This window comes from Tupaia chinensis, unplaced genomic scaffold, assembly GCF_000334495.1.
Source record: "Tupaia chinensis unplaced genomic scaffold, TupChi_1.0 Scaffold000100_1, whole genome shotgun sequence".
In the NCBI taxonomy this organism is placed as follows: Eukaryota; Metazoa; Chordata; class Mammalia; order Scandentia; family Tupaiidae; genus Tupaia; species Tupaia belangeri.
The window spans coordinates 1,103,459-1,115,868 of record NW_006159564.1 but is presented as its reverse complement, the minus strand read 5'-3'; the positions used below and the strand labels follow the sequence as shown (position 1 = coordinate 1,115,868).

Genomic DNA, 12,410 nt, shown 5'->3' with positions numbered 1-12,410 from the left:
TTATAACAATCTGCTACCATGGGAACTAACCCCTTCTCAGCAGAGCTAGAACTCACTGGGTCTTGTGAGACATCATCAATCTATTCCTGAGAACAATGCCTCCACGATATGATCACTGGCCACCAGGATTTATATCACCTCTTAACAGTCTCACCACCTCCCAACGCCATTACCCTGGGGACCAAATTCCAAAACATGAACCTTTGGAGAACAAACTGTAATATGCAGTCAACCTATAAGGTTGGGTTCCACCATGTCAAGCTGTTAATTATAAGGAGAACTGCCAAATTTACATCAGGTTAGTTTAATATGTTAGAGTATCATGCTAAGGAGTTCAAGGTTCTATGTAACACAGATCTATGGCATCAATTATGTAGAGATAGTTAATTTTATACCCTAATGAGCAATGATAATTGGGAAGAGAAAAGGGATACTTACCCTTTTCACTCACTCAGTTTTTCTGAGCCTGGGTTTTCTTTTTTTAAAAAAAAATCTGCTATTGGGTGTTTCTGCTTGCTGGAAGGAGGAAGAGAGAGAGAGAGAGAGAGAAATAGGGAAAGTGAGACATCAAACCTCCCCACCCCAGGGGTGATGGCCATGCTGCAATCCCTTCTCCTTCATTCTCCTCTGGGGATTTTTGTGCCTGCACACACATGCACCTGGTATGATTTTCAAGCTGCCAGGTCTGGACTTGAAAGTGATGTAGGGGCAGCCATCACAACTTCATAAAGATGTGACCGCTACAATCCTTGAGAGCTCCTAAGAGGTGGAAACCCCATTGTGAATCCTGTTCTGTGGTCAATGGGCAGTGAAAGGAGGCTGAGTAGTAAGTGCCCAGTACATTAAATATATATATATATAAACAAATATTTATATATTTAATTATGATTAATAATTGTGATGTCATTTCAGATGAGATAGTTGTGTTCGCAGAGGTTAAGCAGTTCAAGTAGTAATTTATTATATGTAAAATTTATCATTTTTTTTTCATCTAGATGACAGAAACAGGAATGTATACGTACAAATATGAAATCCTAACATTTAAATTCAACTATAAGAACAGTCTTTTATTTTCTAATTTTATGATATCTAGAGATTTAAAAATGGGAGAAAAAGAGGAGACAGAGACATTGTCTTTAAGAACAAAGTTCTGAGCAAACTGTATTGGTTTATTTACAATTGTAATTTATAAACAGTAACACAAACATCTTTACATTAATATTATGAAAAAAGTCTCATGGCTGAAATGGGTGAAAAATGAGACTTCAGGACATTTCTAAAGGGGATGCTGAGAAAAGGGAAAAAAATTCAATACGACAATTTTAGAGGAGAGTTATAAATACCAAGTACTGCACCAAGTGCAATTTCATGCAAATGTCTTCAACCACTCAAACTGCTTTTAGATATTAGAATAAAATTTCATGAATTATGTTCCTTTAAATCGCTTGATTTCCATTATATAAATTAAAGTGACGGGCTGTTAACTGGATGCATCAATATTTTTATCAACCCTTGAGAGATAATCCATCACACTGCAGGACACAGCAGACTGTGAGTATGCTACTTTCCAAACAGATTTTTACAAAGTCATTCGAGTCCTTAATATGCTCCTGGATTTCTCTTACCAACTAGGCCTAATTTGGACCTCAATAAATTAAATTGAGAAAGACACACAAAAAAGATCGCTTTCAGTTTTTTCATATTTAAAAATGAAAAATAATTTTCAAGCCACCAGAACTTTAATGAGAGGACAAAACCAAAGAGAAAGAAATTTCAGAAAGTGATGATAACAACAGTTGTAGGGGATCAATAGCTCTTTAAATATTAGCTTTTATTTAAGTGGATATTAGTGTGGTCACAGATCAAGATCTCAGTGAGGATAAATCGACTTGTGCTAAAAACTTTTTGAAATATCCTACATCAAGTAATTCACCTGTAAAATAAATACCAATGATACTTTTACAGATATGATTCTGTCCCCAAAATGTTAATTTTAATCTTAACATGCCTACCTACTTATTGTAATGCTTTTAACTGCTTCTTAGAAACCATTAAGATGAAGTTTAGTATTTCTGAAGCAATTAGTGTCTAAATAATTAGCCAAAGGAGCAAAGATGATTAGAAATAGGTTTCAACATTCAATTTTCAACAAAATCAACTGTATTTTGAGTTGGGTGAAATTTTCATCCAGTTCATTAGAAGATTTCACTGTTTATAATAAGAACAGAAACAGTGAGCTAATTATTAACCTATGTTTTCACTTTCTGGTAACTGCTCAGTGGGTAAAACTAAATGTGGCAATTAAGGAAGTCTCTAACAAATTCTCTCTAATTTTCAGTGAAGACTTTGCAAATACATATGTGTAAGGTTGTTTGAAACCTGAAAATGATGCATGTTCCCTTAAAACAGCTCTTCAAAACAGAACCGCATTCTGCACCCTTAGTCCACAAGGGCACGGGGTCAGTTACTTCAGAGTCACTGAATAACCGACCTTCATAATAAATCATTTTATAAAACCGAAAATGCAAAAAGAAAATTAAAAAAAGTATAGCTGTCCAGAGATTGATTATAATAATTTACACTTTCTTAGACCTGTTATTCAAGCGCCCCCCTGAGTCAATGACAGGGCTCCAGTTAGTATTCAGTCAGAAAATATATGTCCATGTTTCTCTTGGTTGCCTTAATTTCTTATTAAATAATTTTCTTCTATATTAACTTTCCAAAGCATCCAAAACTTTCATGATCTGTTGTTTTATTGCTTTGGTGGCATCCCCTGCATTTGGAATCAAGTACCTATGGGAAAAAATATGTATTAGTTTTTATTAATACAAGATCCTCACAGTAATGAAGTTGAGATGTTACCTCTAATAGGAAGCATTCTCTAATGGACAAAACCAGCAGAGACTCCCTCCTATGTACTCTCCATACCTTATTTCAAGATGTACTCAAAGGTTATCTTGAAAGAAAGAAAATTTAAATGTAAAAGTAGTGGTTTTTCATGTAGTGTAGAGCTAGAATTCTCTAAATATTATTAAGTATAAACATAACTGCTAGACAGTAAAACACAAGATAAAAAATATAATACCCTGGTGCATGACACTAATCAGCTACAAAGTTACATAATGATGGCATCTAATTACAAAAATGATGACAAGTCCAATGCTTAATACTTCGACCTTGAGTGAATAATTTTAGGTTTGGATTCCTATACATAAAACGGGAATAGTTATCCCAATTTTACAGAGAATTGTGTACATTAAATACTGTTATAGGATCTGAAATGTTTAAAAAAAAAAACAAAACCCAGGGCAACCCATTTTCCGGGACCCCTTCCTTCTTGGGAGCTCTGTTTTTCCTTCCCTCTCCTTTAATAAATCCCCACTTAGCTGCTATACCTTAAAAAAATAAAACACAAAAAAACACAAAGTTTAAAAAAAATGAACAAACAAAAAAACAAAACACCAAAGTGTGTGTGGTAATTATTACAAAGTAACACCATAGATTAAATATCCACTTTATCCAGGAACATAAAAATATTACCTTTTTTGGGGGGGAGGGGGGTCAGCAGTTGGTGTAATGGCTACGTTGCTGGACTTCCATGTAGTCCACTGGGAGTGTGTGCATGGGTGCCTGGGACCCGGAGAGGAGAATGGAGGAGAAGGGATTGTGGGGTGATTTCTCGCTTTCTGTCTTTCTCTGTCTTTCTGACGAGCGTGCACACCCTGTAGAAGAATCTCTCTCTCTCAAAAAAAGAAAATACTGTTTGGTTTTTTTTAAAAAAAAAACTTCTATAAAACCTAACAAAAGGTTCCACTGTGTAATCACCTGTGTTTATATGCAAGGCAATATAGAGAACTGTAAGTATCTAAGAAGTGAGGAAGATACAGGTAATTTATTTTCATTCAGCTTTTATTGGGTTGTTGGGAAAGTCAAGACACATTTTTACACAGAAAAACACAGAAAAAGACACAGGACTTTTCTAACAACCCAATATGACAAGCTCCTAAAACTTGAATGAAAACAAGTATTGTCCTGTATACAACAAACTTAAATTTCTTTAGTAAAATTTATGGAAAAATCTTTTTTTAGGTTTTTGCCATAGGGCATGTGCTTGGGCCGGAGAGAGACATAGATAAAGTAAGAAATCACTCCTCAGAAGAGAAGGTCACACCTAAATCCCTGTTCTTCCATTCTCCTCCTGGGATTTTGGGCATGCACACACACACACACGCCTGCTGTGATTTTCAAGCCCCTGTGTCCAGGACTCCAACTGCAGTCAGCTATGTGGGTGTCTAACACCCTCACAACTATGCCACTCACTGGCAGGAAAATCTTTCTTTTTTTTTAAAGAGACATTTTTGATATAGGGTGCGTGCACTCATTGGAGAGACAGGGAGACAAAGACAGAAAGCGAGAAATCACCACCTTTGGGGGATGGCCATGTCACAATACTTCTCCTTCATTCTCCTCTCAGGATTCTGTTTATGCATGCACACATACTAGGGGTGTTTCAAGTTGCCAGGTATGGGCCTTGAACAACAGTCGGCTACGTGGGAGTCCACAACTTAACCATTATGCCATCTGCTGGTCCTATGAAAAATCTTTAAAATGTAATTCTCAACTATTACCATATATGAGAGAGAGTCACAAATCAAATGTCCTTTGATTACAATTAATTTGTAAGTAGATTATTCAAATGTGTTATAACCTCTGACCTACTGAATCCACATGTACACATTTATCACAGGAAGACTAACTGGGAAAGGTTTTGCATATGGGTTTTTATAAAGGTCCACTGAAAGAATGTTAATAGTGAAACACTGAAAACAATCTAAATGTCATTCAACAGGGACTAGTTAAATCAGTCCCGACAATATCTACATAAAAGAATATCTACTGTTAAAAAGTTAAGAACTGATATTTGTAAAATGTAAATACACTCACACTATATACTAAGTTTTTTTTTTTTTAAATTAGGATTTTAAAAATACCTGTAACACATTTACCTAGTTTTCAATGTATGCATAGAAAGATATTTGAAAAATTATTCACCAAAGTGTTAATAGGGTGGGATTTGGGTAACATATTCTTTATATTTTCTTCTATTATTTGAATATTTTCCCAAGGTGAATACACATTTATGAACATACCTAATCCCCAAATCTAAAACCCAAAATGCTCCAAAATTCAAAATTTTTTGAGCCAATGTGACACCACAAGTGGAAAATTCCACACTTGTGATCTCAGGTGGTGGGCCACAGTCAAAAATGTGGCAATAGGGGCCAGCAGGTGGCGTGGTGGTTAAGAACACTGGACTCCCACAGGGCTGACTGTGGTTCAAGTCTTGGACCTGGTGGCTTGGTTTCTCACTTTTCCTCTCTCTCTCTCTCTCTCTCTCTCACTCTGACCCTCTCTGGTCAAATTAGAAATAAATAAAGTTGAAAAAAATAATTCTTTAAAAAAGTGCTGTAATACAAAAATATTATATAAAATTATCTTTAAACTGGGTCATAATCAAAATCCTGTAACACAAAATATTATATAAAGTTATCTTCAGACTATGTATATAAGGAATGTATGAAATATAAATGAATTTCATGTTGAGACATGGGTCCTATCCCCAAGATATATCATTATGTATAAGCTGATATTTCGAAATCTGAAAAAATTCAGTTTCTGAAACATTTCTAATCCCAAGGATTGCAAATGAGGGATGCTCAATCTGTATTACATGAAATAATAAAGCAAGTTTTATTTTTAAGAAGGAGCGGGAACCAGCAGTTAGTGTAATGGCTATGTTGCTGGATTCCCACGTAGCCGACTGCGGTTCGTGTTCCGGACCTGGTGGCTTAAAACTCACACCGGGCGCGTGTACGTGCGTGCCCAAGATCCCAAGAGGAGAATGGAGAAGGGACTGCGGCGTGACCATCCCCCCTGGGGGGGTGATTTCTCGCTTTCTCTCTCTCTGTCTCTCTCTGTCTGTCTGGCGAGCACACGTGCCCTATAGCGAAAACGTCTCAAAAAAAAAAAAAAAGGAGCTATTACTTTCTTTTATTCAGGTACATATAACGGTAGAGATTCATGACATTTGCTACCTGACAGGTACAGGTGAAAAAAGCTGAATTAATCTGTTCTTCCAATTGAAGTTCACTATGTGAAAGTGCATATATAACTACCTTAAGCTTACTATTTATTCAAGTGCTCCTGCAAATAAATAATAAGTGCAATGCCAAATCTCATGAGATGAACAACCTGACTAAACCAGGTCATTTCTGATAAGGAGAGCTGTTTGGTCCTATCACAAGCAAGGGGTCAAGATCTGGGCAGTCATCGGTCCCTTTGGCCTTCACATTTTTTTGTGTGTGGGGGAAGGAGCTTCACCTTTTTATTTATAGAGTAAAGAGGGTTTGGTATCAAGATCAGTGTAGTCTGCAGGTCCTGTGCTACTTTGTGAACTGTTTGTTACTGGTCCACAGGAAGATTAGGAGGGGCTTGTACTAGACTGTAAATTAACTACATCACCCAGCACAGTGCTACAGTGCTTAATTCACTGACAGTGTGCCAAAACAAAGATTTTTTAAAAATAATTTTTAAATTTAACTGTATTTATTATTATTATTATTATTACTATTTTCCAGTTTGATCAGAGAGAAAGTGAGAAAGCAAGGCACCAGGCCCAGGACTCGAACCATGGTTGGCCATGTGGAAATCCAGTGCCCTTAACCACCACGCCACCTGCCATCCACAAAACAATCATTTTTTAAGGAAAGAAAAAATGATTGACTTACAGTAATTCTGAGATAAGTTTCTTATATTATTACAAAGCAGCATGTAGTTTTGCATTGGTATAAATTATTCTTAAGGACCCTTGGGGTCGAAAAGTTTATGAAATTAGCTATAGCACTTACTAAAATCATATGGTTAAACCCCACAGGACCAAGAACTAGAGAGAAAAAGACAGCAAAGAATACTAATAAAAGTGGTTCAATTATTCTATTTTACCATCAGTCCCCACAATATAGAAATAACTCTACTTAACAATGAACTGTAATAATTTGGATAATATATAATCCCATGAAAAAATCTTACCTTTCAATTGCCAAGATTTCTATTCCTGAAGGATTGCTGTTTCCATACTTGAAGGTAATTAGCTCAGGATGTTTTTTTTTGGATGTAATTTTAACTACAGAATTTAGTGCTTGTCGAGACTGTATATAAGCCAATCCTTTCCGTGAAAGAATCTCTCTTAAACAGTACATATGTGTTGCAGTAACCAACAGATGACTTGAGAAAAAAAAAAAGCATTAAAAGAAAAATTTTAAACAGATGTTGTTTCAACAGCTACAAGTATCAAAAATATTAAACTCTACATGAAGTTACTTTTGAGTTAAAAAATATAAACAGAAGATCTATAGAGAAATAAGCTACATAATAGAAGCTTTTCATTTTCCTTTATACATACAAAATGTTTTATTAATAGGTAATTTTGAAACTATTTAGGATAAAATGAATATTTTAAAATAAAAAGTTCAAAATAAAGAAATTACTAAAATATTAATTTGGAGTTTTGTCTGAAATGAAATATACCACATTTCAGACTTTTAACAGTATTATCTACATCCATAAACTATACTCATCCAACACAACACAGCCTACAACTAATATCAAACATCACTAGGCAATAGTTGGGTTTCCTTACATATTTTTCTAATATTCTGTAACTGGATCCTGAAGGCAAAATGAGCACAGAATTATTAACACCTCCTACCTTGTATCTCAGTTAACTATTATTACGGTATTAATATTCTTACATTTTTCTGACATAGTAAGACAAATATCAGATAAGTGAAATGTAGAATGTTCTGCAGACAACTGGCTTGGACTCAAAGGATGCACATCACAAGCACACACCATTAGGGGACCGAGTGAGTAGTGCTGTGCTCTGGGTGAGCTAAAGAGACTAGACGGACAAGTGCCATGTGTGAACCACGACTTGATCCTGGACCAGGATGCAAAAAGACTATCAGAGATACTCTGGGGATCTGAAAATGTTGAGTATAGTCTAAATGTTGAACAATGTTGACTAAAACCAAGTTTTTAGGTTGGGTCATTACACTGGAGTTGTTTAGAATGATCATATTCTTGGGAGATATATGCTGAAGCATGATGGGTAAAGTGTCACATCTATAAGCTTTCTTTTGAATGGTTTTACAAAAGAGAAATGTATGTGTAATGTGTGAATGTATATGCATACATAGACAGATGGGGTGGTATAAAAAGACGTCAATAGCTGGTGCATCTGAAAGAGGATTATAAAGGTGCTCAATGTACTAGCCATCAACATTTTAAAAATTTTTCATAATAAAAAGTACATAAGCACTGTAGTAAGTACATAAGTAATATTTTTTAAATTGTGACATATAATACAAGCTGACAGAAAGAAATTATCTTATTGCACATGGATAAATAAAAGTTCCTCTACAGTTCAGTTTCATTTCATTAACTTTCTAAAATTCATTTTACTTCTTAAGAAGTACCTAGGAAACATGTGTCCACTTTCTTTCACTTCTTTACAAGGAAAATGATGCTTGACATCTGGCTTGTTTATCCAAGTCTGAATGTTTACAACCTCTTTTCTATCATCATCTGACATTGAAGAACTGTCAATTTCATCTATAAAGAATTAAAAGTGTTAAAAGTTATTACCAACTTTAAAAATGATACATTTCTTTTAAAAAAAAGAATTATTTGCTTATTTAATTTATTTGTTGTTGTTATTATTATTTTTTAATTGGACTGGAGAGAGACAGCAAGAGAGAAAGGGAAACTGAGAAGGTAGGTCACCAGGTCCAGAACTCAAACCACAGTTGGCCATGTAGGAGGCCAGAGCCTTAGCCACCGACACTACCTGCCAGCCCCAAAAGATACATTTCTTAATAATGTAAAAAAAAGATTCAGTAACATTTTGTACAGGTTAAAAAAAATTTCTAATCTTGTTATCATATTTCCCTATGCCACTGATACAAATACAGAAATATTAATATGGTAAGAATTTATATTAAGAATATACTTTTAAAGATTAAACCATTTGGAGAATTTCAAATTTTTTTGATATAGGTAATATAACTATGATCTGAGAAGTCTGCAGATTTAGAAATGGCTGAAATATCCCTCAAGATAAGACAGAGAAGGCAGAGATCTTTTTCTCTTGCTGGCTTCTGATTTAAAGGAAAATAACAATAAAATCAGTCCTAGAATAAAGTAAAAATCTAATTGTTTTTTTTTCCTGAGAGAACTATAAAACATTCTAATCATCTTGTTTCCAGTTTAAGAAAGGAGAATTACATTCCCCAGAGTTAATAATTATAAATGCTCCTCCCTCTGCTTTTTAATATACTTCAAAATACTGAGACGTAATGAAAAATGAAATCTCATGTTATCTATATTCCAGTTTAAATAAAAGTGAAACCTTCACATATCTCTCCCAGTCACATTCATTTCCCACCAAGTTGTGACTACCTGAAATTGGTGTTATTGGTTACACACACACCTTTAACCATGTATGAACACAGCTACATAATATACAGTGAGTGGTGTTCCACAGTTTAAATAAAATGCATATAAAGCAGACTACTCAACTGCATTCTTCTGCAACTGCTACCCTATTTCCAAAATTGTGAAATGTATGCATGTGGATACACGTAGTTCTAGTTTTCTCAATTTCATTACTAAGTTTCTTTAGTGTGTATGTATATGTTCATCATATGTATTGGGTTGTCAGAAAAGTCATGATGTAATCTTCTATGCAAAAATGTGTCATGCTTTTCTGACAACCCGGTATGTTCACATATATGCATACATGCACCACGATTTATTCATCCATTCACCTCTTCCCTTTGTAAATGGAAGGAAATAATCAGGGAGAGACAGAGACTGATAGGAAACAGGAAGACAGAGACAGAGGGGAAGACAAGGAGAAAAAAAATTAGAAATAGCACATTTACTTCAATTTAAGTTTTCTGGAGCGTGATTTTCTAATATATATTAAAATATCAAATATGATTCCCTATAATCTAGCAACTTTTCCTTTTTTCAATTGCCAGGGGGCATGTGATTGAGGACTAGGGATAAGTATGCACACATACCTACCACATTTTTCAAACCATGGGGCCAGGATTCAAACCCTAAATTGCCATGTGGGATTTAGCTCCCTTAACCATTAGGCTATGTGGCTAGTTCTAATTAGTGCAGGTGGTTACTACTGAGAAATTACTCTCTGGAAAGTCTTTCAAAAATTCACCTTGATACACAGTTAAAAATGTCCACTGTTGTTTCAAAAAAATGAAAAAACACTGGAAAACCACCATGGTCACAATTGCAAAAAAACTGCTTAAACAAATTATGGTATATTCATATGATCGAAGAATAAGGAGGTCTATGGGCTGAAATAAAAATACACAACATATTTTAATAAATGGAAAAAAGCACGGTGTGATTTAGGAGTCTTGTTTGTTTTGTACATTTATATACTGTTTTTTCCCAACTTAGTACAAATATTAATCAATATTAACGATTACTTAATCAGAATAATCTGGGCAGAGGGATTATAAATCAAAGCAAGAAATTACTTTTTTAAATACAATGAAAGCCTACCACACAGAAGATAATTTCCCCAACACAATATCCCCACCTTGTGGCCCTTTAGAATACTGCCTCCAATTGGCTCTCTTCACATGTCTCAAATGTGGAATTCTCTGAACTTCAATCCCTCAACTCTCAATTCTCTATGTGGGTAAGCAAAGGAATTTACATCCAATTGCATGGGTTTAAAATACTATTTCTAAACTGATAACCTTCAAATTACCATCAGGTGAGATTTCTCTCTTCAGTTGAAGTATCCAATAATTGATTGTTTATTCAACATTTCTGCTTAGATTTCTAATAGGCACACTTCAAGATGCCTAATACCAAACACTTAATAGAACACCAGAATTCCTAATTCTCTCTGCAGAATCTCACTCTGGGTGTGAATGCGTAAGTGCTTGTTGGTTAGCCCAAAGAACCTCTGTAATCTGATCATGCCTGGACTTCAGGGAACACTCTTTAAGTGTGTTACCACACCTGTGTCGTACTCTTCTTCATCCCCAATGCTGAAAACAGGCTTCACCCCACGGTAAGGCTTGCCCACTCTGTCACTGCTGCTCACATGCCTATATTTGAAGAATTTAAGGGGGAAAATTATCATTTAAGAAGCTGCCAAAGATTTTAGCCAAGCATTATTTAAATATTTAAACAAATATAAACGTTTCTTTGCTCCCCCAGTTACCACCATAGTTTTAGACTAGCTATGATAAAAAAAAAAAAAAATGGAAAGGTAAAGAAATTGTCAGGAAAAGTGGCCTAAGAACTTGGTAAGCTAAATGTCCTCAAATCTGTATAAATTAAGTTCTAAACAATTTCTATTTTTATATTAAAACCAATGCTGAAATCTATTTGGCCTTAGGGTAGTTACTTAACCTCCCTGCGCCTACTTCCTCATCAGTAAGTACTATATACTTCTTTCACATATGTAGTAAGTGCTATGTACATGTTTCTTAGACAAACTAGGCTTTGGAACCAAGTATTAAAATTTCAATTAAGAGTACATCTCACATAAGCACAAATGCCTAAGGTTTTTCCACCCATGTTTTTGTTACCATTATTTTTTTTTTTTTTTTTAGGTTTTTGCCATAGGGTACGTGCACTTGCCAGAGAAATACAGAGAGAGACAAAGTGAGAAATCACCCCCCCAGGGGAATAGGCATGCTGCAATCCCTTCTCCTCCTGGAATTATGGGCATGCATGCACATGTGCCTAGTATGAGTTTCAAGCAGCTGGGTCCAAGAGTTGAACTATGGTCAGCCATATGGGAGTCCAGCACCTTAACCACCATGCCAACTACTGGCCCTGCCATTACTGAAATGACCAGAGAAAGAGTAAACTCCATTATTATTAAACTCCATTTTTCCAACTTAATTCAAAATATGACTAGAATTTCTTTTTAATGTTCACTGGTACTATATAGTGAATATTCTAATTTAAATTGCAGAAAAATTCTGAATATAAAGACTATAAAACGAGGGTTGGCAGGCAGCATGGTGGTTGAGGTGCGGACTCCCACACATGGCCATCTGCAGTCAGAGTTCCAGACCTGGAGGCTTGCTTTCTCTCTCTCTCTCTCACTCTTTATCTATCTCTGGTCAAAATAAAAAACAATAATAATAATAAAATTAAAATAATTCTTTACCATACTAATTTATTAAGTAATTAAAGTTCTTCTGCTTATCCTAATTGAAGGTCCAGTAGATCATTAAACCTTAAAACTAGGAATCATTTTTTTCTTTAAGCTTATTTGAGAGAGTAAGAGGGAA

At 35.0% G+C, this 12,410-nt stretch overlaps 1 protein-coding gene across 3 annotated transcripts in view; it reads right to left on the bottom strand.

Annotated features, from left to right (window-relative positions):
- Positions 1 to 1,148: 1,148 nt before the first annotated feature.
- TBC1D23 (TBC1 domain family member 23) overlaps positions 1,149 to 12,410 on the bottom strand; it is a 73,213-nt gene continuing 61,951 nt past the window's right edge. For all 3 annotated transcript variants that reach the window (XM_006143554.3, XM_006143555.3, XM_027769968.1), the window contains 4 exons: positions 11,122 to 11,210; positions 8,538 to 8,673; positions 7,090 to 7,284; positions 1,149 to 2,793 (listed from right to left, as the gene is read on the bottom strand). In XM_006143554.3, coding sequence (XP_006143616.1) covers positions 2,712 to 2,793; positions 7,090 to 7,284; positions 8,538 to 8,673; positions 11,122 to 11,210 — 502 coding nt within the window. In that variant the 3' untranslated portion in view covers positions 1,149 to 2,711. The remainder of the gene's footprint in view (positions 2,794 to 7,089; positions 7,285 to 8,537; positions 8,674 to 11,121; positions 11,211 to 12,410) is intronic.